This window comes from Phaethon aethereus (assembly GCF_964289735.1).
Source record: "Phaethon aethereus genome assembly, chromosome: 23".
Taxonomy (NCBI): Eukaryota; Metazoa; Chordata; class Aves; order Phaethontiformes; family Phaethontidae; genus Phaethon; species Phaethon aethereus.
Window position 1 is genome coordinate 91838 of NC_138599.1, and position 19365 is coordinate 111202.

A 19365-nucleotide genomic window follows, 5' to 3' on the forward strand; every position below is an offset into this window, starting at 1 on the left:
CTGCCCAGGCTCACCAAGTGCGGCTTCTCCGTCTGCACCTTCAGCCCCTTGCCCGTGTCGATCAGGTCCAGGGGGCTGTTCTGCAGGAGCGGGGAGGGATGCTCACAGCTCCCACGGCTGCGCCCCACTCCACTGCGCTGCCCACCTGGCTCGCGCTGCCCGGGCACAGCCGCGCGCAGGCAGGACAGTCCAGCAGCGGGACGCGGGAGCTGAGGGCTCCCTCCTGCCTGTGCTGCCCGCCCCGGGGAGCAGAGGTGAGCCGCTGTGGGAGCAGGAGAGGATGCCCGGCGCTTGGGCTGCGTCTAAGAGGATCCGAGCTGCCAGCCACTTAGCTCAATTGGCTTTGCCACCGATCCTGTAATAGGATTGGGGGCGAGGAGAGGCCGGAGGGCAGCGCTGGCCGCCCATGGCTGGGCTGGCTGCTGAGGAGAAGGGCTCCCGGCCGGATCCCCGTGCTCCCACAGGACAGAGGTCCTGTGGCCCCACGTGCTCACCTGGATGATGGTCTGGACTCGGCGGGTCGGGCTGGCGGGGATCCTGCCGGGTGCCTCCATGGTGGCCGCTCGGAGACGCCGGGTGCTCTCAGGCACGGGCTGCTGCCAGGAGGAACAGAGGACATCAGCACAGGTGACCACGCCGGGCACGGCTCTGCCGTATTCCTCCCGCACATCCTTCTGGCAGCCTGAACGCAAGCCTCGCAAACCCTACCCCACCCCGGTGTTTGCCAGCAAGGGGATGGATTCCCCTCCCGAGCTCCGGTCTCCAGCCCTACAGCAGCTGCCCGAAGCCAGCGAGCATCCCCACCCGGCGAGGCACGCGTCCCCGTCCGCCCAGGGAAACCCGCGCGCGCGCGCGCCGAGCGTCAACACGGGACACGGCGCCAGAAGGAGCCAGCACGCTGTCTCGGCTTTGGAGAGGTGGCGTAGAAAACGCACGCCCTAAAGGCCGAGAGCGATAGGCAGGCCGGACCCCGATGGCCGCTGGTGGACAAGGACACGTGGGGCACAGCATCCAGCTGTCCCCATCAACACCTGCCTGCCCGTGCCCGGCCCACGGCACACCCTGGCACACCCACACGTGCCACGAGCGCCCATGCCCGGCACCCAGGCACACACCTTTGCTCCTGCGCGGCCCGGCAGCAGCGGCACCTTGGGGTGCACAAGCTCAAGCTGAGCGTGCTGCGTCCCTGCCTGCGCCCTGCCTGGCTGGCACAGGCGCCCACGGCGGGCTGGCCGGGCTGCTGCCCGCCGGAGCAGCCACCAGCTGCCGTTCTCTGCGCAGGCAGGAGGCAGCTCCCGGGGGAACGATTTCCGTCCCCCGGTGCTCACGCCACCGTTGCAGTCCGGGATGCTCCGAGGTTACTAAATTTACCGTCTCCTACTCCCCACGTCCCTCCCTTCCGCCCAGGCCTGGTCGAGCGCAGCTTAACCCTTCCCGGGCAGGCTGGAGCAGCCAAACCGGGGAGTGCTCCCACCCCTGTTAGGGACCTCGGTCCTGGGGCAGCCGGGGGTACCGGGAGGAGCCCCGGGCTTGGCTCCCTGCAGCATCGAGCACTGTCCCGCCAGCCCCGAAACCCTGTGGGGTAAGGGACCCCCCCCCCCGCCGCAGCTTGGCTAGCGCCGGGCTCGGCTGCGGGGGCGAGCGGGTGGCTATTACACACTGCGGAAAAAATGAAACGCTGGAAAACACCAGGCGTGGGATCCAGGGCTGGGACAGGGACAGGGCCCGCGCAGCTCTGCGCGACACCAGGGCCAGCCACCCCACGGCGAGGGCTCTGTGGGAGCCGCAGCCACCCCAGGCGGCATGGGGACAGGTCAGCTCGGGCAGGGGGAAGCAGGGATGGGGTACCCCAGGAGCAGCTCGCCGGTGTCCACCGGCTGCCGAGGCAGGACCCCCGCTTTCCCTTACCTGCCACCTGGTCCGGGCCTGGGCGCGGAGCGGGACCCGCCGCGGCAGGGTGCCCATGTCCCCCGGACGCAGCGGGGCCGTGCTTCCCAGCATCCAGAGACTCCGCGGGCCGGCGGAGCCCCTGCCCCTCGCCTGCACCCAGGCCCCACCACAACCTCCGCTGGGAAGGAGGAAAAGCCAGGAGGGGCCAGGCTGCTGCATAGGAAGGGAGCGGGGCCAGGGGGGGATCCTGTGCCAGCGTTAACCCCTTCCCGGCACGGCTGTGCTGGCGGGGCTGGGTAAGCACCACGGGGGACCCCCGGCCCCGCCGCCCGGCGATCGTCCCGCTCCTGCCCAGCTCCTGCTGCCCAGACTCGCTCCACCAAGCACCCCCCGCTCCACAGGCAGCCCTGCCTGCCTGCGAGCCAGAGGGTGATCCAGGCATCCGACTGCTCCCCAACGCCCACCCTGCCGGCTGCTGGCCCCCCGGCATTGCCCTCCATCAGAGCCCCTCACCTGGCTCCTCACCGCGCAGGAGACGCCTGACGTCCCCCCAGCCCGTCGCTCGTGGGGTGCAGCCCCTCTCCAGCCGGCTCTGCCGTAGGAATGCGGGGCGGGAGCGGGGCCGCCCCGGCCGGCGCCCCACCGCCGGGGCGGACAAGGCGGCCTTTCTTCTCCCGCCGCCGCCTGCAGAACGCGCCGCTTGTTCCTGCCGTGGGAAGCGGCGAAGGCAGCAAATGCCAAGGGGTCGGGCTCGGTTACCACCAAAGAGCCCACGGCCCCCGTGCCCCCCGTGCGCAGGGCTGCCCACTCGGGCCCGGCCTCCCGGAGGACAAAAGCCCCTTTCTTCGCCCGGCACAGGCAGAGGCCTCACCTGGGAGGACGCCCGGCCCCGCCGACGTGGGGCCCCCGCCGACGCCGGCCGGGCTGCGCGCGGACGCGCTGCCCTGCCACCGCCGCGCTCCCGGGGAGCGCCTGCACCCCACTGCCTGCAGGCAGCAACCCGCCTGCCCCGAGCCCACATGGGCAGCTGTGCCTGGGGGGTCCGCTCCTGCCCGAGCCGCTGCTGCGCACCGAGACCCAGCCGGGCACGGCCCGACCTGCCTCGCGCCCCATCAGCATGGCTGGGTGCCAGCAGCTTGGCGGGCAGACCCCGGAGCCGCGCCGCGTGCCGCCGGCCAGGGCACAACTAGGGCACGGCCGGCCAGCCAGCCCATGCTTGCGAAGGGTCGTGCCGATGCGCCGGAGCGCGGCCTGCCATGCACCCCTCGTGGTGCCAGCCGTGCCCGGGACGCAGCGTTTAAGGGGCAGGCGCGTGGCATCCTGTGGCACGGCCTTTCCTCCCCGCCTGTGGCCGGGTGAGTCATGGGAGGAGGCCGGAGCGGCCGAGCTAACGGGTGCGCACCACGCAGCATCGCAGCCTCCGGCCAAGTTGGCTGCCTGCTCGCTCCCCATCTGCTAACCCGCTCAGGGCGCGCTTACCCCTTCCCACACCCTCCGCCCCAGTAAACAACCGGCCCTTCCGCCGGCAGCTGGGAAGGGGCAGCCCGCCTCGGGCAGAAAGCCAGAGGGGAGTGAGGAGCCTGCTCCCGGCCGCTGCCGCCGAGCCTATGGCTGCCCCACGCCGAGCAGGGGAGACCCAGCCGGCCCCATCCCGCCCGGGCGAGGGGCGGCGGGGGCTGCATCGCGGTTGCTGGGACGACGCAACGCTCCTGGCAATAACATCACCGTAAATCAGCTGCCAGACAGCTCCGGTGGGAGCTGAGGAATCCCGGCCGCGCCCGCTGATCTCAGCGCTCCCGCGCCGCCGCGGCACAGCTGCGCTCTGGCCGAGGCCACGGCCCTGCCGGCATCGCACCTGAGGCTCTCCGCAGGCTGGGGGATGCCCGCCGAGCGCTTGGGCCTGGGAGGGCACGCAGCACAGCTTTCCCACACCCGACACTCCGCAAGACGAGCCGGCTTCGGGGGCCGGCGACGCCGTGCGTGGCCCCGACTGCTGCTGGAGCTCAAGCGCCGAGCCCAGCGTTAGCACACGCCTCCGGGCACCGCAGCAGGGACAGGGAAACCACCACCACCGAGCTCCAGGACCCCTCGTAAGGTTGCACAATGGAGACTTACTCCTCAAAGCCCTCTCGTAGCAAGCGAAGGCTTCTCACCTGCAGGCCGTGTGCTCGGCTCAGCGGGGAGCACCTGCAGCTCCTGCTGACGACAGCTCAGGGACTGTAGCACGGGATGGGTCTCGGATCAGGTCCCTGGCACGAACCCATCACCCAGCCCTACGTTTGCTGGGAGAGGGGCAGGGGCGAGCCTCGCCTTTCCGGAACGGGCATCGCTCGCTCCTTTCTGGTGTCTGGCCATGGGCAAGCACCACCTCGCCACACAAATCCGCGGCTCCATCACCCTGCGCGGCACTCTGCCTGCTGCAGCCACACGCACGCCAACATATGGCATCGCACGGCAAACCCAAACATACGAGGAGTTGCCGAAAAGCACCTGGGCAGCGCTGCCCCGCTGCTGCCTGGTCTCCGCGCTGCCTGCGGTGCTTGGCCAGGCGATCTGCCCCGCCGCAGCCCCTGCCTGGTGCCCAGGGAGGGCTGGGGGCTCGCAGGGCAGCCGCAGGGGTGGGAGAGCGGGCGGCCGTTCGGCACAGCAGCTGGATACCTTCTGGGGCTGCCAAATTCCTCGGGTTTTCTGGCAGCGTCCAAAGAGGCCGAGGTGGAGAGCATGTCAGGAAGCAAGAGTAAACAAGGTCCCGCCACGGAGCGGGGTCCGGCCAGGCCAGCGCCGTTCCCAGGCTCCCCGAGAGGCATGGGGGACGGCAGCAACAGCCTCAGTCCAAGCATCGTCTCCCTCTGCAACCACCCACGAGCCGCAGCGGGATATGGGGACGGGAGAGCCTCGTCCAGCCTCCCACACAGGGCCGGCCGCTCTCAGGGCTCCCACACTGACAAAGTCACCACCGACGTGGACCACCGGATCTGGCGCCAGCTCCTGGCCCACCCACGCACCCCCCCAAAGCGTTGTGCAACAACGGGTTTTACGGCTGAAGAGGTTTTCCTGCAGCTCCTTCCCCACGCCCCTCCTTGTGAGCCCCCCAGGCTGGCGGGCTGGGACCCCCGCTACAGGCCGAGGCAGCGGAGCCCCCTCCCTCACCCCTGCCGCATCCCCAAGCTGCCCCCGAGGAACTGCCGGCTGGGGGCGTCCCTGCGGGACCGGACACCCCCGGACTCCCTACCCAACGGGTTAGGGGCTGTCTGGGGCACCAGCGGGGCTCCCGACGGCCGCGCCTCCCACCCCGCCGCCGCCGCCGCTCACCTCCGCTCCGCCGCTCCGGCAGCCTCGCTCCGGCCTCCGCCGCCCCGCCCCGGTGCCGGCCCCGTCCCGCCCCCGCGGGGACGAGGGGCGGAGGGACGGGGCTGACCCGCCGGTCGTCTCCTGCGGGACGCCAAGAGCCTCAGCCCGTTCCTTTAGAATACTCTTTATTGATTAAAGACTGGGTATTCTCTGTGTACACTGGAATGTGCTCTAGTCCCTAGGCCAGTATGGTAGAGGGTTACAAAAAGGGGGATTTCGGCTCGGTTTAAATATTACCAATTTAAGGGAGAAAAGAAAAAGCTCCTCGGCCGCTCAAACTAACCTTGACTCCATTTTAAAATCGTACAGAGAAGCAACTCTGGAACACGACCGAGTTAATGGGGCTTGTCACCTACTTCGCTAGGGAACGGGGTTTGCTCTCCCGCCCTCCCCAGAGAGGGATCAGGGCCAATCGCCCCTGGGGTGCTGCTGACAGAGGAGAGACCACGAACCTCTTTGGCAGAGGAGCCTGCCGGAACCGAGACAGCCTCGCTCCCACAGAAGGGCGCTCTCGGGAGCACGCTACACGTGTGTTTAGGGCATTTTCTTTCTGTCTGGGTGCTCAGGCCCTACGGCAGCAGCTGCTGTGCTCCCCTGCAGACCTCACTGGTGGCCAGTCAAGCTGTCGGTGACGGGTCCCGAGCCAAGTAGGCGAGACGAGTTTTGAGGGGAGCACACGCCTGCGAGTTGAGGCAGCAAGAGGAGGAACGGCTCTGGGACGGCAGACACCACGCTGGGACGGTGCTCGCACTCAGATCAGCCCTCTCTTTTCTGGAAACCAGCGTTTCCTCCTCCATTTGCAAGTGCCGGGAAAGAACACTAGTGGGGGACGGGTCCCGACACACAGGCTGAGTAATCCAGCCTCCATGGCTGCTTGCACCCCGGCAGGCAAAGCCTTCAACCTCTCAAGACACTGAAAGGCCCCCGGGAAGGACAGGTCGCTAATTCCAACCCAATTAAACTGCCTCCCAAGCCCGGCCCAAGAGCAGCTGCAGCAGACAGCGAGCCTGTGCACGGGACAGTCCCTTCTGGATGCTCTTCCGCCCTGCGGCAGGAGCTACAGCAGCGGGAGCTGCAGCGTGTGCTACTTCGCAGCCCTCTGCGAGCGGGAGAGGCGAGCCCAGGCGTAGGGCCGTGGCTGTAGAGCAGGGCTGGAGAGACAGCAGCAACCGTGCGGGGCAAAAGGACTGAAGCCCCAAGATCCTCTTCCCACCCCACACTCCTGCCACAACCTCCCCACCTTTGAAATCACAGCCAACTTGCTCCGCTTCTACCAGACGGAAGGGTCCAGAGAAGCAAGGCGCCCCTGCGCCTGTTATCTTAATGCCTGCTTTCATCAACGGAAATGAGAGTTGAAGGCCGAGGAGAAATTAAAATGGCAGCACCAACAACGGAACAGCGCGTGACGCTTCAGAAAGGAAGAGAACGATGTCTGGCAGGCTCTGGGACTGGGCTCTGGTCGTCTTCAGGGGAGAAGGGGACGTGTTGAAGCCAGGCCCTCTGCGGTGATCTTGCTTTTCTGCCGGCCGGCAAAAATCTGCCAAAGAAATTTGTAGCCTTTCCCCCCACGAGCACGTCAGTTCTCTGCCAAAAATGTCTGTGACCCAGGACCGCTGCAGATGGCAGACAGAACCACGCGTCTTAGCAGAGAGGGGGCTGCGGCGTTCCCAACATTCAGAATAAACTTCGGCCTCTTTTTTTTTTTTTTAATTTAAAAATTTCTTCCTTTGTGACTGCCCACGGCTGGCGTTACAGGATTTCGTACTTGTCCACCAGGAAGGTGGTTTCAGTGGAGAACCTTACAGGGCTGTTCCCGTCTACCTGGGTCACTTTGGTAACCTGCGGAGACAACAGGCAGAGTTAGCTCAGCATCGAAGGCCGCTCCCCGCCACAGCTATGCGGCGCTTTCCGACGCAGGGGTGGTCACGAGGACGGCATCAACCCAGCGCTTTCGAACCACAAGTCAGCCCTGAAAGACAGACCTTTGTTCTCAGGAAACCTGAAAACGGGAGAATGATTTTCTGCAGTCACTGTGTCTCTGCTGAAAGCAGCCTGGGAGGAGTTAAGCAGCAGTCACTAGCTACAGCTCAGTGGGGACGGACAGACAGACAGTCGTGTGCCAAGAAGCGTTCTGACTCGGAAGGCTGATGGATTCTCTAACTAAGTCTGAGGGGATTTAATGATTACTCAAAGCCACGACAGCACAACCGAAACCCGTTTCGGCTTTAGCCTGCGGATGACTGAGGCAGCTTGAAAGAGGCAAGAGCGAGGTCACGCTTGCAGAGCACCGGCAGCGACCGTACCTGTATGTTGCAATAGTTCTTTTTGGAGATGAAAGAGACTTGCACCGGGAAGAAGTCATTTGGCTGCCCTGCTATGCTGAACTCCAGGCTGCCACTCTTGTTTTTGGCATCTATCACTGGCAGGCACCACTCGAGGAGATTTCTCCGGCTGTCGTGGCGGTACTCACCATCAATCTCCCCAATCACTGGGGCGCCGACACCAGACCTAGAGCAGGCAACGAGACGCTACAATAGCTTATCCGCGCTGAACTAAGGAAACGCTTGTCAAGCCCATCGGCACGGCCAGACTGCAAACCAGAGAGGGGAAGGAACCAACGGGATCCAGGAGGGCACTTGTTAGTGCTGCCCGGACAAGGAGCGTTACTTACGGCAAGGGGATGGTGATGACCACGTCGTTCAGCTCTAGGCTCTCTTCTTGCAACTCGTACTCAATGTTAACATCGCAACTGTTCCCGCTTTCTGACGGCCAGCAGTTAACTGAGGGCACAGAAACAGTATGCTCAACCATGCAGGCTTTCTACATGGAAGAGGCTCTCAGAAGACAATGCACTTCAAAAAGCACAGCGAAGTCACCCCCAAGAAAGTCTGATTTAGAAAAGATTTTTGTTTTCTTCAAGAGCGTTAGAGAAAAAGCACACTGCCGAGAACAGGTACTATCCAACGGAAGACACATGGCACCTCTGATGTCGCACGTGCCACGCTCCAGGCAGTCAGCTGCCGCAAGGCAGGCTACAAGCCTGCAGACCGTGGATGCACATCAGCCTCTTCCGCCCGAGCCCCCGGACGCACACTCGCACTCACTTGTCAATGGAATGAAGGACTCTTCCGTGGTCTGCAACCTCCACTTCAGGACGCCCACGTCGCTGTTAATAGGGAATGACTTCTCTGGGTTCTTCAAACCGATCTGCGATTCCGCAGTGAAGAGCTTCTTGTCCACGTTTGGGTGAGTCTGAAAGGCGAACATATGCCCAGGCTGTAACTCTAAGCCTAAGGAGAGAACCGTACGTAGGTATTGTGGGTTCTGGTAAGACAGGCCTAGGCATCTCAGGGTATTTTCCTTGACAAAGTACGCGTCGGTTTTCCTCCTGGCTCAGAAGCCCAACTGGAGCGCGTCTGCTTATCAACCTGGGATTGCTTCCAGAAAATGCTGATCTGCTAAGAAGAACCCACACCACTGCCATTTTTACGTGCCGCCACACCATAGACTCCAGCGATGCATGTCCTGGGCCAATACCTACAGAATGACTTTAACAACTCCTAAGATCTCAAAGACCATCCTGAAGACCCACAACGGACACTCCTCCTGAAGAAGAAACCAACCTAACGCTGCTGGGAGGAACACCCTGAAACCACAAAAATACTACCTCCCTCAGCAACCTTAACGCGTATCTATATAAGCAGCCCAACTCAATTTAAATATTCTCTCTTCACAGCAGCAAGCGTAGGCAGCTTTTCAGAAGCAGAGGATTTCTGCATGTCAACGTTCGAGTTACACTAGAAAGACAGGAGTCGGCACCAGGCTTGATCTCGTCTTCCACCTGAAGCAGCACGTGTGGAAGCACTGTTAGGAACTTGCTCACGAGATGCGCCGATAAGGAACCTACTACCGCGTAAGCAGACCTGCAGCCAGCTACATTACAGATGAGCTCTTGGCAAGGAGGAAGAGGAGGAGGGAGCAGAAGAGCTTATCAAAGCAGCACCATCTCCAGGGATCAATAAGGTCACACAAACAGAGAGGGAGAAAGGGAAGGGCATCTCTCTTGAGACTCTTCTGAGCTGCTGACTGCAATCAAGGGCTCCAGCAACAGTCTCAGATGCAGCAGTGGCAGGACACAAGCGACCTCAAGGAGAAACGGCCTTCTAGCTAAGAAATTAATTCCTCATTACCACAACCGGTTTATTCTAATGCTCCCACTCCACAACTCAAGCTCGCATCACAAGCAAGCACCAAGCCACACACCAGGCTGCTGCGAAGTCCCAGTGAGATCAGACGGCATGCCAGCATGCGTTAGTGGACAGGTAAGGCTCCGAAGGCAGGAAGATTAAGTGCACAAGACTGGATTTCTCAAGGGAACTTCAATCTTTTTGAGCATGAGCTGGCCCTGCATTTATGCTGCGGTCATGTCTGCGGTGACTACTCCCAATTTCAACGCACTTGCCGAGAAGGCTTGGACAAGAACCTAGGACAGTAACACGCTCAAGTAGTGCCGACGTTTTGCCCCGGAGAGCAGCAAAAGCATGTTCGACAGCATGGGACACCAAACAGGCTTTACCTGTAGCTGCACTCCCCTCTTGTCTTCATTTTCTACATGCAGGCGAATCCGTGCAAACTTTTCATCGGAAATGTGCAGCATGATCATGCCATGCAGCTCCATGTTCTGCAACCCTCCGTCACGGCCACAAGTCAAGGAAATTTTCTCCTCTATTTTCATGTGCACGCTAGACAGACAGAAAAAAAGCAGGCATCTCAAGTCCTACGCTTGGCATCTAACAGGCAAGATGAGAGATTAGTTAGCGCTCAGCAAGGACAGGCTACGTGTAACAAGCAGGTGCTCCCAAGAGCGTGATGGCCCCAAACGGAATAGCGTGGACGGCACAGCGGATGCTAATGCTGCTCTGACAGGTTAACTCAGGGACAGGCGGCTCCAGGGATATGAGCCCGCAACGGATGGAAGCCCAGATAAACAGCAACGATAACAGCATCTTGACATGCTGGTCATCCGAAAGCCCTCTGCCGCACAGCTGCACGGGTCACGGCACTAAAAGGTTCTGAAACGCTATGTGTAAAACAAACCGTAAACGCTTCCATCCTAAGCCCCCATAAGGCAGAACTCTTTGTGCCTGGGGAGCAGGAAAAATGGCAGCTATTTTAACTCATCTGAAGGCAAAACACTGTGGGGAAAAAAGCACAGGAAAACTCTCAACCTCAGCTACACAGTGGTTGTACGTCCCGTTTTAGTTAAGGCGATTCCCAATCAAACCGGCTATCTGCTTTTTGGCCGCTGTGCTGTCCAAGATTTTGCCTGCCGTCTTTTAAAATTAACAGGCCGAGTGAGCACACGGGCCCTGAATGGCAGGAAAAAGCCTGCTGCGAGAACCGAAAAGGAAGCTAAGCTCACAAAGAAACACGTGCATCGCAGACAGAGGCGTGAGGAGACTGCTTTCAAAGCAAGAGCAATACCCACCTCTCCATGTTAATGGGAGGAGCAAGAACTTTGGCTGCTTCCGTAGACCGCTTGCTGACCGAAGTCATGATATTTTCTCCTTCTGATTTCAGCTTGTCCACAAAGTTGTCCACCTCCTTCCCCTTCGCGCCAAGTTTCAAGGCTTTACTGGGTCCTGAAGGCCTAAGCAAAAGGCATAGGAAACTCCAACTCAGCTCGTGGCAACAGATTCCTCCTTCCTCGGGTGTCTTAGTGTCGTAACCTGACCGTCCCAAGAATACAGCGTTCACCTCTGCAGCCTTTTTTGGGGAGAACGCGCATGAAACCGATTATCTCGTATGTAGGGTGCTAAGCTATAATTCAGATCTGGATTCTGTTCCCAGTATGGCCAGTAGCTGGGACCTCTTTTTCCTCATGCTAAATGAGAAGCCCACTGTCCACCAAAGACTCCAGAGAGACTACGGGATGCTGCTGTGGCACGCAGCACAAAAGCTCCTCAATAATAAAAGGCGGGGTCTCAAGGATACGCAACGTATATCGGCTTACAAGCAGCCACGTCAAAGGCTGGGAGGTCAACTCACACAGATTGGCCAACCTTAAGGGGAGGCTTTACAAAGGCACGACAACCTCTAACTGTACAGCAATGGGAGGGCTACTCGTACAAAGAAACCGTCTTAGAGAGCCTTTATTTTGGCATGTGCTTTCAGACGCTGCTGGCTCCAAGGAACATCGGCTCCCTACTGTAGACCTACCTGGCAGGCGCCGGTGCCACCTTGGGCTTCTCCGTTTCAATGATGGTCTCTGTGATCATCGCTGCTGTTGTGCCCCCAGACACGGCCGAGCTACCAAAGCCACCAAAACCGGGTGCCTTTTTGCCCTGCCTCTCCGCGTCCCTCCTGGCCTGCTGCAATTCCTTCGCTTTACGGCGCATCTCAGCTTTTGCTTCGCGTTCCTGAGTCTGAAGCAGAAGACAAGAGGCTGATAGAGATTTGCCATCTGAATCTTATTCTGCACAGGAACTAAAGGCATTGGCTCATAAACCCTTTGCGAAGAAAAAGGGAGCGAGAGAGGGACGTTTAGTTTACAGAAAAGCTAAATAATTGTATGACCCCTATCAAAGTGGAATAACACCTTTGTATAAAAAAAAAAAGAAAAAAAAAAAAAGAAAAAAAAAAAAGGCAGCATTTCCCAGACAGGGTACTCCGCTGTATCACTGCCCGCAGTTATTTCCACTTACCTCTCGGACAGCTCGGAACACCTTTTCTTCATGCGAGTCCATCTCAGTGAAGGTCCGAATTTGCGCCAGGTTTACGTTCTCACGGTAGCCCAGGGCAACAATTTCATCAAAGGCGAAAATCAGGTCGAAGCAATGTTCGGAGATCTCATTCTCCTCCAGAGCTCGACAATATTCAGGGATCTAGTCAGGGAGGGAAAAACATTCTAAAGGAGCATTCATATAAGGATGAAGTTTTGCCACTGTTAAGTTTTTCTACGCTAAAACGCTTATACCACCTCTTAGCTTTGTTGTAACCCTAACTCGGAGGAACCTCAACACACACAGAGGCCGGCGAATTTCCTGAAGATCCTTTGAGATCCTGTAAGAAGACAGCTGCACAAACTCGCTGCTTAGAAATGCATGTAAAATACTGCTGTGCTTCTAACAATCGCAAGCTGTAACGTCATGTTATTTTTAGAAGGAATACGGGTGTTATCTTAAGAATACAGAGAATATTTAACGCTAAATTTATAACATCATCCCTTTGGTCTCACCAGCTGAACTGCAACTGAGGATTCTTTACGTGCGGTTGAAAAATACCATCGCAACTTCAAAGCTTACTTCCAGGTCAGGAAGAGGCTCTGGAAAATCAATTTGCCAGGTGGAGGTGGACAGCGCTTTGGCACCAGCTCACCGGCAGGTTCCCTCACAACGGCACCGTATCAGGCTATATACGTGCGAACTCTGCATTAAGCGACAGATCCTTACCACTCTAGAGAAAAGTCGGAGTGTTTCTAGGTCTTCCAGGATGTTGCTGTTCTTGGTGGTGATCAGCACCATGTAGAGCTTCTCCATCGGCTGATAGACGTACCGCACGCTCTCCGTTTCCACAAAAGTGTGCTGCTTCCCTGTGTTCATCAGCTTCGGGAAAGCCGCCAGCAGCCCCTCGATGCGGGTCCGAGTCATCTCCACGAACTGCCGGGAGACGATGGCCTTCCCCGCCTTTGTGCAGACGGCTGCTGCCAACAGCACCTGCAGAGAAGGCAAGCGCTGGTTAGCCGAGCCTCCCACACCACGCAGCCTCAGCAAGCCCAGCCTGGCACAACTTGCTCGAAGAAAGGATCGCTTTCGACTACGTTTCATCTTCACGTGTACCACCCAGTCATCTGATTTTCCTCAAACACGATTTTAAGTCTCTTTCTGTGACCAGCACCGGGAACTGAACTACTCCACAGGCAGATCCACCTCTGCTTTTCCCTCTCTCCAGTCCGCTCTCTGTTCCTGTGACATCCTGAAGGAAAGCTCTCGGTGCTCCACCAGTCAAGCAGACGCGGCAGATCAGCCCGTTCCTAGGCACACAGAGGTGTGACAACCCCCCCAGAATGCTTTAGGTGAGGCTCTGGGTTATTGAGTTTTCCCACCAGCCTGGCCCCAGCTTACAAGTAAACACAGGAATGTTGTAAAACGTGAGATTTCTTCCCAACGCCGCATTTACAGTAAAGCCAGGTTAATAAAATATTGGCAGCTAGATTAATCTCAGGCCACGGATGACTCTCCCGGGCATTTCACAGATGCTATCACACCAGCAATAAAAAGGTAGTAAGGCAATTGCCAGCCTACGTTTTCTCATTCCTCAGACTGCTGAGACTTCCTCCTCACATTTCTTTCACGGAGATTAGCTGCCTAATTAAGTTTGTCAGGATAAGGCAGTTTCTGCACTCTAGATCTTTTAAATCCCTGACTGCTGTTATTAACAGGCAAGTACCAGAAACTCTCACACACAGACCAACCTCAGCCCCAGGTTGACACCGCTCTGCATCCGCACCTTAGTAAGACTGCCAGGCTCTTTCTGGACTGCCCTGGGGCCCTGCAGCTTGACAACTCGGGGACAAACGTATCCCAAAGTACTTACGGCTCACAAATAAACTTTCTCTCTGTAAGTACTCCCCAAAAGGACTCAGACCACGGTGCAAGAGAACCGGATGGCACCAAGGATCCCCGCAGCACCATGAGCACACAGGTCTACTCGTTAATGGAGCAGTGAGCCAGCCTTCGATGACCGAGACGGCCATCCAACGACGCTGTGGGCGGGCAACAAGGACTAGCTCTGGGAAAGAAAAAGCTCACAGCATTACACACGGCACCGATACGGGAGTAGCTGGCCACCGCCTGCGCCTGGCTGCACCTAGCACTCAAGGGGACAGTCCCGATACAACAAACGACTTTTAAGAGAAGCCTAACGCCGCGTACCTAAGGCTGCGGCCACCAGCTCCTCTGCTGAAGAGGAACAGCGGCTCCGTAAACGGTGCTCCGCCGCCGTCCACGTCCTGCTCGGCCCGGACGCGGGTAGGGACGGCCGGCCTACGCCTCTGCCACCCCCGAGCGCTGACGGCCCCCACCTCGCCTCCCCGGGCAATAGAAGAACCTGCCACAGCGCCCTGCTTTGCCCCGACAGGCCACGGGCCTCCAGCACCGGCCTGCGCCCGGGCCTGGGCGAGCGGCGGGCCTACAAGGCGGGGCAGGGAGGGGCCGGGGCCCTACACGGAGCTTCCCCAAGCCCGGCTCTGCACCGCAGCGGCGAGAGGCATACCGCGGGCGGGCCCTTACCATGGCGGCGGCGGCGGCAGCAGCGGCGCTAGGCTCCGCGCTCGCTCCTTCCGCGCTCCGCGTCCCCTCGGGCAGCCCCACAAGATGGCGGCGCCGAGCCACGTCCCCAGCCGGAAGCGGCGTCACGCACGGCGCGCGGGGCGGGGCGGGCCCGGACCGGCGGGCGGCGGCCATCCCCCCCTCCCCCTCCCGCCAGGGGGCGCCGCGGAGCCCGGGCCGCTCTAGCCGACCGCGGGCGAGAGAGCCGGTCCGGTCGCCATGGCGACGGCGGCGGGGCGGTGGAGGGGCGGCATGGCGGAGCGGCCGGCTCTGGAGGTGAGCGGGACGAGGGGCGCGGGGCCGGGCCGGGCGGGGCCAGGCCGGGCCGCCGCCTCACCGCGCCCCTTTGCCTAGACCCGCCTCGTCGAGAACCAGCCGTACGACGAGAGCTTGGACCTGTCAGAGGCCGAGGAGGCGGGCGGCGAGGCGGGGAGGCCGGCCGGGGCCCGCTCTCCGCGGGCGGGGGGCGCGGGCCGCCCCCGGACCCCCCGCCGGCCGGGGCTGCCCGGAACGGCCGGCGGCGCGGCCAGTCGCAGCAGCGACGAGGAGGACAGCCGCGGCAAGGTAGGCGCGGGGCCGGCGGCGGGCGGGGCGGCCTGGTGAGGCAGCCTGGTAAGGCCCGGTCCTGCTCCCCTAGGAGGAGGAGGCGGTGACCGCCCGCTCGGCGCCCCCCGCTGCTCTCAGTGAGGACGACGACGACGACGACGACTCGGAGGACGAGGATTCCTCTGAAACCGACTCGGAGGATGACTCAGAGGAGCACGGGGCTGCGCTGGAGGGGTACGCAGCGCTACGGGCCAGAGGAGCTGGGGTCCGGTGGCGGGCAGGTGCCATATGGGCTCTTATGGCTCAGCCGGTGTGCTCGTCTTCCAACGAGGGCGAGCATGGCCGTGGGCATGGGGACAGGCACCTCCTTCCTCCTTGTACCCGGGCGGCCCAGGAGAAAGAAGTTTCTCTGTGTAAAGAACCGCAGCCACCCAGGACGGCTCCTCGGGCCATCCCCGTGCCCTGTTTTGCTGTACCAACAAAAAGGCACAGCTGGGAAAGACTGCAGGTGTCAGCCAGCCTCCTGTCTCGGCTCTAGCCCTGGCGGACAGTGGATGCCCAAGAGAGAGGAGGAATATCTCAAACATGCCATTCATCTCCTGATAATCCTCCTCCTTTTCCATGGTTTTCAACTCCAGAACGATACTAAACCCCCTAGTTGCTGTCCTAACACCTGACTTTGTGCAGAGCACTTACTCACCTTTTGACATCCCCCATACTAGTCTCTATAATCACAAGCAAGTGCCCATTGCTGCAGTACCTTGTTTTGCCCAGGAGGCCCAAGGCAAAACATGGCCCAGTAGTGTTATTTGTGTGCAAGAAGGCTTTGTAAGAGAAGACTGACTCCCTGCTGTTTCGGCTTCCTTCACGATGGTCTTGCACAGCTGCGGCTCAGTTCCCGCTTGTACAGAACCTACCACCCATTAATCTTTGCCCGCATTTCTCTTCCTTTCTCTAGGGACTTCAATCTAGCAGATTATGACTACCTGCCCGTATCTTCTGAAATCAAAGAACTCTTTGAGTACATCAAGAGGTGAGGCGAAGGGGTTTTAGCCCGCTCTTAGCTCTCCTTTGTGCCAATTATCGTGGCAAGTTTTGTAGGATAGTTCATAGTCACCCACGCTGTGGTGGTGTTTTTTTCCAGGTACACTCCCAAAACAATAGAGATCGAGCACAAACTGCAGCCTTTTATTCCAGACTTTATTCCTGCAGTTGGAGACATTGACGCCTTCCTAAAGGTACAGTTGGTTCAGGTTCCTCTGCACATCCTGCCACATGAGCCGAAACTGAACGCAGCACGGGTGCGAGAGGGGCACCAGAGTCCGTCCCGTCCCTGCAGCGGTGCACACCATTGCCCTGCGCTGTTGGAGATAACATTCTAGAGACCTTGGAAACCACACTCAGTTCAGGCACCTCTCAAAGGTCACGAACATCATTTAGGGCGAGGGCTGCGTTTTCCCTTCTCCACCGCCTTGTGCTTTTCAGGTGGCACTGCACTAACAATTCATGTTCGGGAGGGCCCACTTACCCGTTCCTTTTAGGGCCTGATTTTTAAACTGCAGGGAGGCTCTGTACAAAATAGCCCTGACTTCCCCCGCTCTGGACTCCCGTAGAAAACAGGGTGTCTGCTTATCTGCAGGTTCCCCGTCCTGACGGCAAGCCTGATAACCTTGGCCTGCTCGTCCTGGACGAGCCATCGACCAAGCAGTCAGATCCCACCGTGCTCTCCCTTTGGCTGACGGAGAACTCCAAGCAGCACAACATCACAGTGAGTCGTGGAGAGGGAGGAGGCACTTGCTGCATGCTGGCTGTAGCAAAAACGTTGCATTTTCCTCTTACTTTTGTCTATGTGACTACCGTGTTGCAGCACAACTGATAACTTGGCTTTAAAAGCAGAAAAAGCATAACCTTTTTCTTTAACCTATAGCTTTAAACTGCAAGGGATCTGAGCCTTGCTTCAGGCACGTCTTGCTACAGACTTTGCATCTGTTTCCTTCAGGTGAAGCTTTGTTTCCTTTTGGTTGTCAATACCTGGTTTTACTCGGTGTTTTCTTTCCCAGCCGCTCTTCTGTCTGCAGAAATCAGTTGGTATAGTGCAGCTAGGAAAGAGAAAACACGTGGTTAATCAGGAGCGAACGCAGGGTTTGCAAAAAAGCCCCAAAAGGTCACAAGTGCTTCCAGGTTTATATTCTGTTTTTAGCAGCAGATAAAAGTGAAGAGTGTGGAGAATGCAGAGAAGAATCCCAAAGCCATTGAGAGCTGGATTGAAAGTATCAGCGAGCTGCATCGCTGCAAACCTCCCGCCACGGTCCATTACACCAGGTGAGCCCTTACGTCAACTCTGCGCCACACACGCTCGTACAGCATAAGCTGAGGTCAGTGAGAGGCTGGTAGCAAAGTCAAGGAGCGCTGAGTGAAACGGTCAAAATATCTCCAAGAGGGAGAAGGCACGCTGATTTTCAGGGTGGTCATACCACGCGTGCGTGCAGGACGCTCAGTTTCCCTCTCTGCACTTCTCTTTCCCTACGTAACTTGAATCGGTTTAACGGCTAGCACGCAGAACTTAGCAAGCTTAGGCTTGTTTTGATAAATCAAAAGGCCCATATTGACCCTCGGCGGACCTGCGGCTCGCTCTCAGCTGCTTAGAACGGAGGCTGTCCCCTTTTACAGTGGTCTGGCGGTAGGAAGCCATTTCAGCTGCGTGTGATCCTAAAGTTTATGTTCTTTTCCTCCCTCACAGGCCAATGCCCGACATCGAGACCCTGATGCAGGAATGGTCACCGGAATTTGAGGAGCTCTTGGGAAAGGTACGTTGTCCGAGCGACAAGTAGTTGGCTCAGCACGTGACGTTAGAAACTCTCTTCCACGAAAGCTGGGTTCCTGCTCGGTTTTGAGGACTGTGCCCGCAGCCTGGCCCGTTCTGGTTTGTTCCTACCTACCATTTCTTGCTTGCCCAAAGACGGGGGAGCAGCCTAACGCCTGAATTCCCAGCTGCTGCCCCGGTGGCCTCTGTGCTCGGCCTGAGAGCAGCGTGTGCTCTCGGGATCTTGCCGTATGGGAGCCGAGCTGCCAGCCCCGTCTGTTCCAGGTGGGCCTCCCGACTGCAGAGATGAACTGTGACCTGGCCGAGTACATCGACATGATATGTGGTAAGCCGGGGAGACTGTGATGAAGACACAAGCCTGCTGCGGGCCTGGCACTGTCTCACTTGCAGCAGGAGACTTTCAGATGCGGGCTCAGCCCCAAGTAGTCAAGATCGTTCTCCGCTGCCTTCAGTAGGAAGCGGACTGCTGTCCTGCAGGTGCCTGCAGTCTTTGACAAGCGAAGGCCCGAGTCGTGGGGGGCAGTGGGAAGCTCAGCCTTTACTTACAGCAGCCCGGGCAGGGCGGTGCAGCCCAGATACTCTCACGCGCTTCTGCTCTCGCTCGTAGCCATTCTGGACATCCCCGTGTACAAGAGTCGGATCCAGCCTCTGCACGTCCTCTTCTCCCTCTACTCGGAGTTCAAGAACTCGCAGGTGAGCGACGCCAGGCAGGCACCGCTCACCCAGCTGGAAGCGTTGCAGAGCTCCTTTCCTTACGTCTGGCTGTGCTGTGGGTGCTTGTAAAGGGCTGGCAGGCCACCGTAAAGGAGTCCAAAGAACATTTGCTAAGCTTCGCATTTCCCGAGCCCCTGATGTGCCGCAAGGCTCGATGCCGTGTTTTTTAACGGTCCAGCATAAGCCCGGAACGCTTTTCCCAGCAAAGTCAGAGCGGCTGCCGAGCACACAGCTCATACAGAGCAGGCGTGGCCTGCATGTTCAGATGCACGCATGTACTCTTAATTAGCGAGAGCCGGATCTTTGCACTAACGCGTTCCTTCCCCTGCAGCATTTCAAGCCCCTGGCTGACGGGAAGAAGGGCAGGAGCCCGCCATCCAACCCTTCTTCACAAGCGGCAGACGCGGAAGTGTTAAGCTTTACTTGAAGCTTCGCGTTAAACCCTCGTGTCCGGGACCAATGTCAGCTGCTGCACATGGAGATTTGACCAAAGCAGCCTGCAAAGCAAAGCGCAGCACTTCAGAAGCCTCACTGGTTTTATAGCTATGGCTGAGCTGTTCTGCATTCATAGAGTAGGACTTCACTCACCACATTTATTGCAGAAGCTGCCTAATCGCTCCATTTTTTGACTTGTCCCCAGGCAGTTTAGCGTTAAACCAGCTCTTCCCAATGGCAGGCTCCCTGTACCGCAGGGTCTGTGGAGCAGAGGCT

At 59.0% G+C, this 19365-nt stretch overlaps 3 protein-coding genes across 5 annotated transcripts in view; 1 reads left to right on the top strand and 2 right to left on the bottom strand.

The window, feature by feature from the left end:
* Positions 1–2054, bottom strand: part of PHLDB1 (pleckstrin homology like domain family B member 1) — a gene marked incomplete at its 3' end in the record, with an annotated part of 16769 nt that extends 14715 nt beyond the window's left edge. The window contains exons 1-3 of the mRNA XM_082009924.1: positions 1909–2054; positions 495–596; positions 5–80 (exon numbers count right to left, since the gene is read on the bottom strand). Of these exons, the coding sequence (XP_081866050.1) occupies positions 5–80; positions 495–596; positions 1909–2001 (271 nt within the window). The 5' untranslated portion in view covers positions 2002–2054. The remainder of the gene's footprint in view (positions 1–4; positions 81–494; positions 597–1908) is intronic.
* Positions 2055–6731: 4677 nt separating this feature from the next.
* ARCN1 (archain 1) lies at positions 6732–12905 on the bottom strand (the record flags this gene model as incomplete). 3 transcript variants are annotated; one of them, XM_082009961.1, is made up of 9 exons in its annotated part: positions 6732–7080; positions 7545–7749; positions 7913–8021; positions 8346–8493; positions 9818–9983; positions 10730–10891; positions 11461–11666; positions 11946–12125; positions 12696–12905. In XM_082009961.1, 9 exons carry the CDS (start codon positions 12888–12890, stop codon positions 6991–6993), a joined length of 1461 nt encoding a protein of 486 aa, XP_081866087.1. In that variant the 3' UTR covers positions 6732–6990. The 3 variants fall into 3 exon arrangements, with proteins under 3 accessions (XP_081866087.1, XP_081866086.1, XP_081866088.1); XM_082009960.1 differs by having other exon boundaries at positions 12693–12890; XM_082009962.1 differs by lacking the exon at positions 10730–10891 and having other exon boundaries at positions 12693–12905.
* A 1884-nt stretch (positions 12906–14789) lies between these two features.
* On the top strand, positions 14790–19081 carry IFT46 (intraflagellar transport 46; the record flags this gene model as incomplete). Its single annotated transcript, XM_082009970.1, has 11 exons — positions 14790–14846; positions 14925–15134; positions 15211–15350; positions 16075–16149; positions 16261–16354; positions 16756–16884; positions 17317–17438; positions 17857–17923; positions 18205–18265; positions 18548–18633; positions 18986–19081. The coding sequence occupies 11 exons, from the start codon at positions 14790–14792 to the stop codon at positions 19079–19081; spliced, it is 1137 nt and encodes a 378-aa protein (XP_081866096.1).
* Positions 19082–19365: the final 284 nt, after the last annotated feature.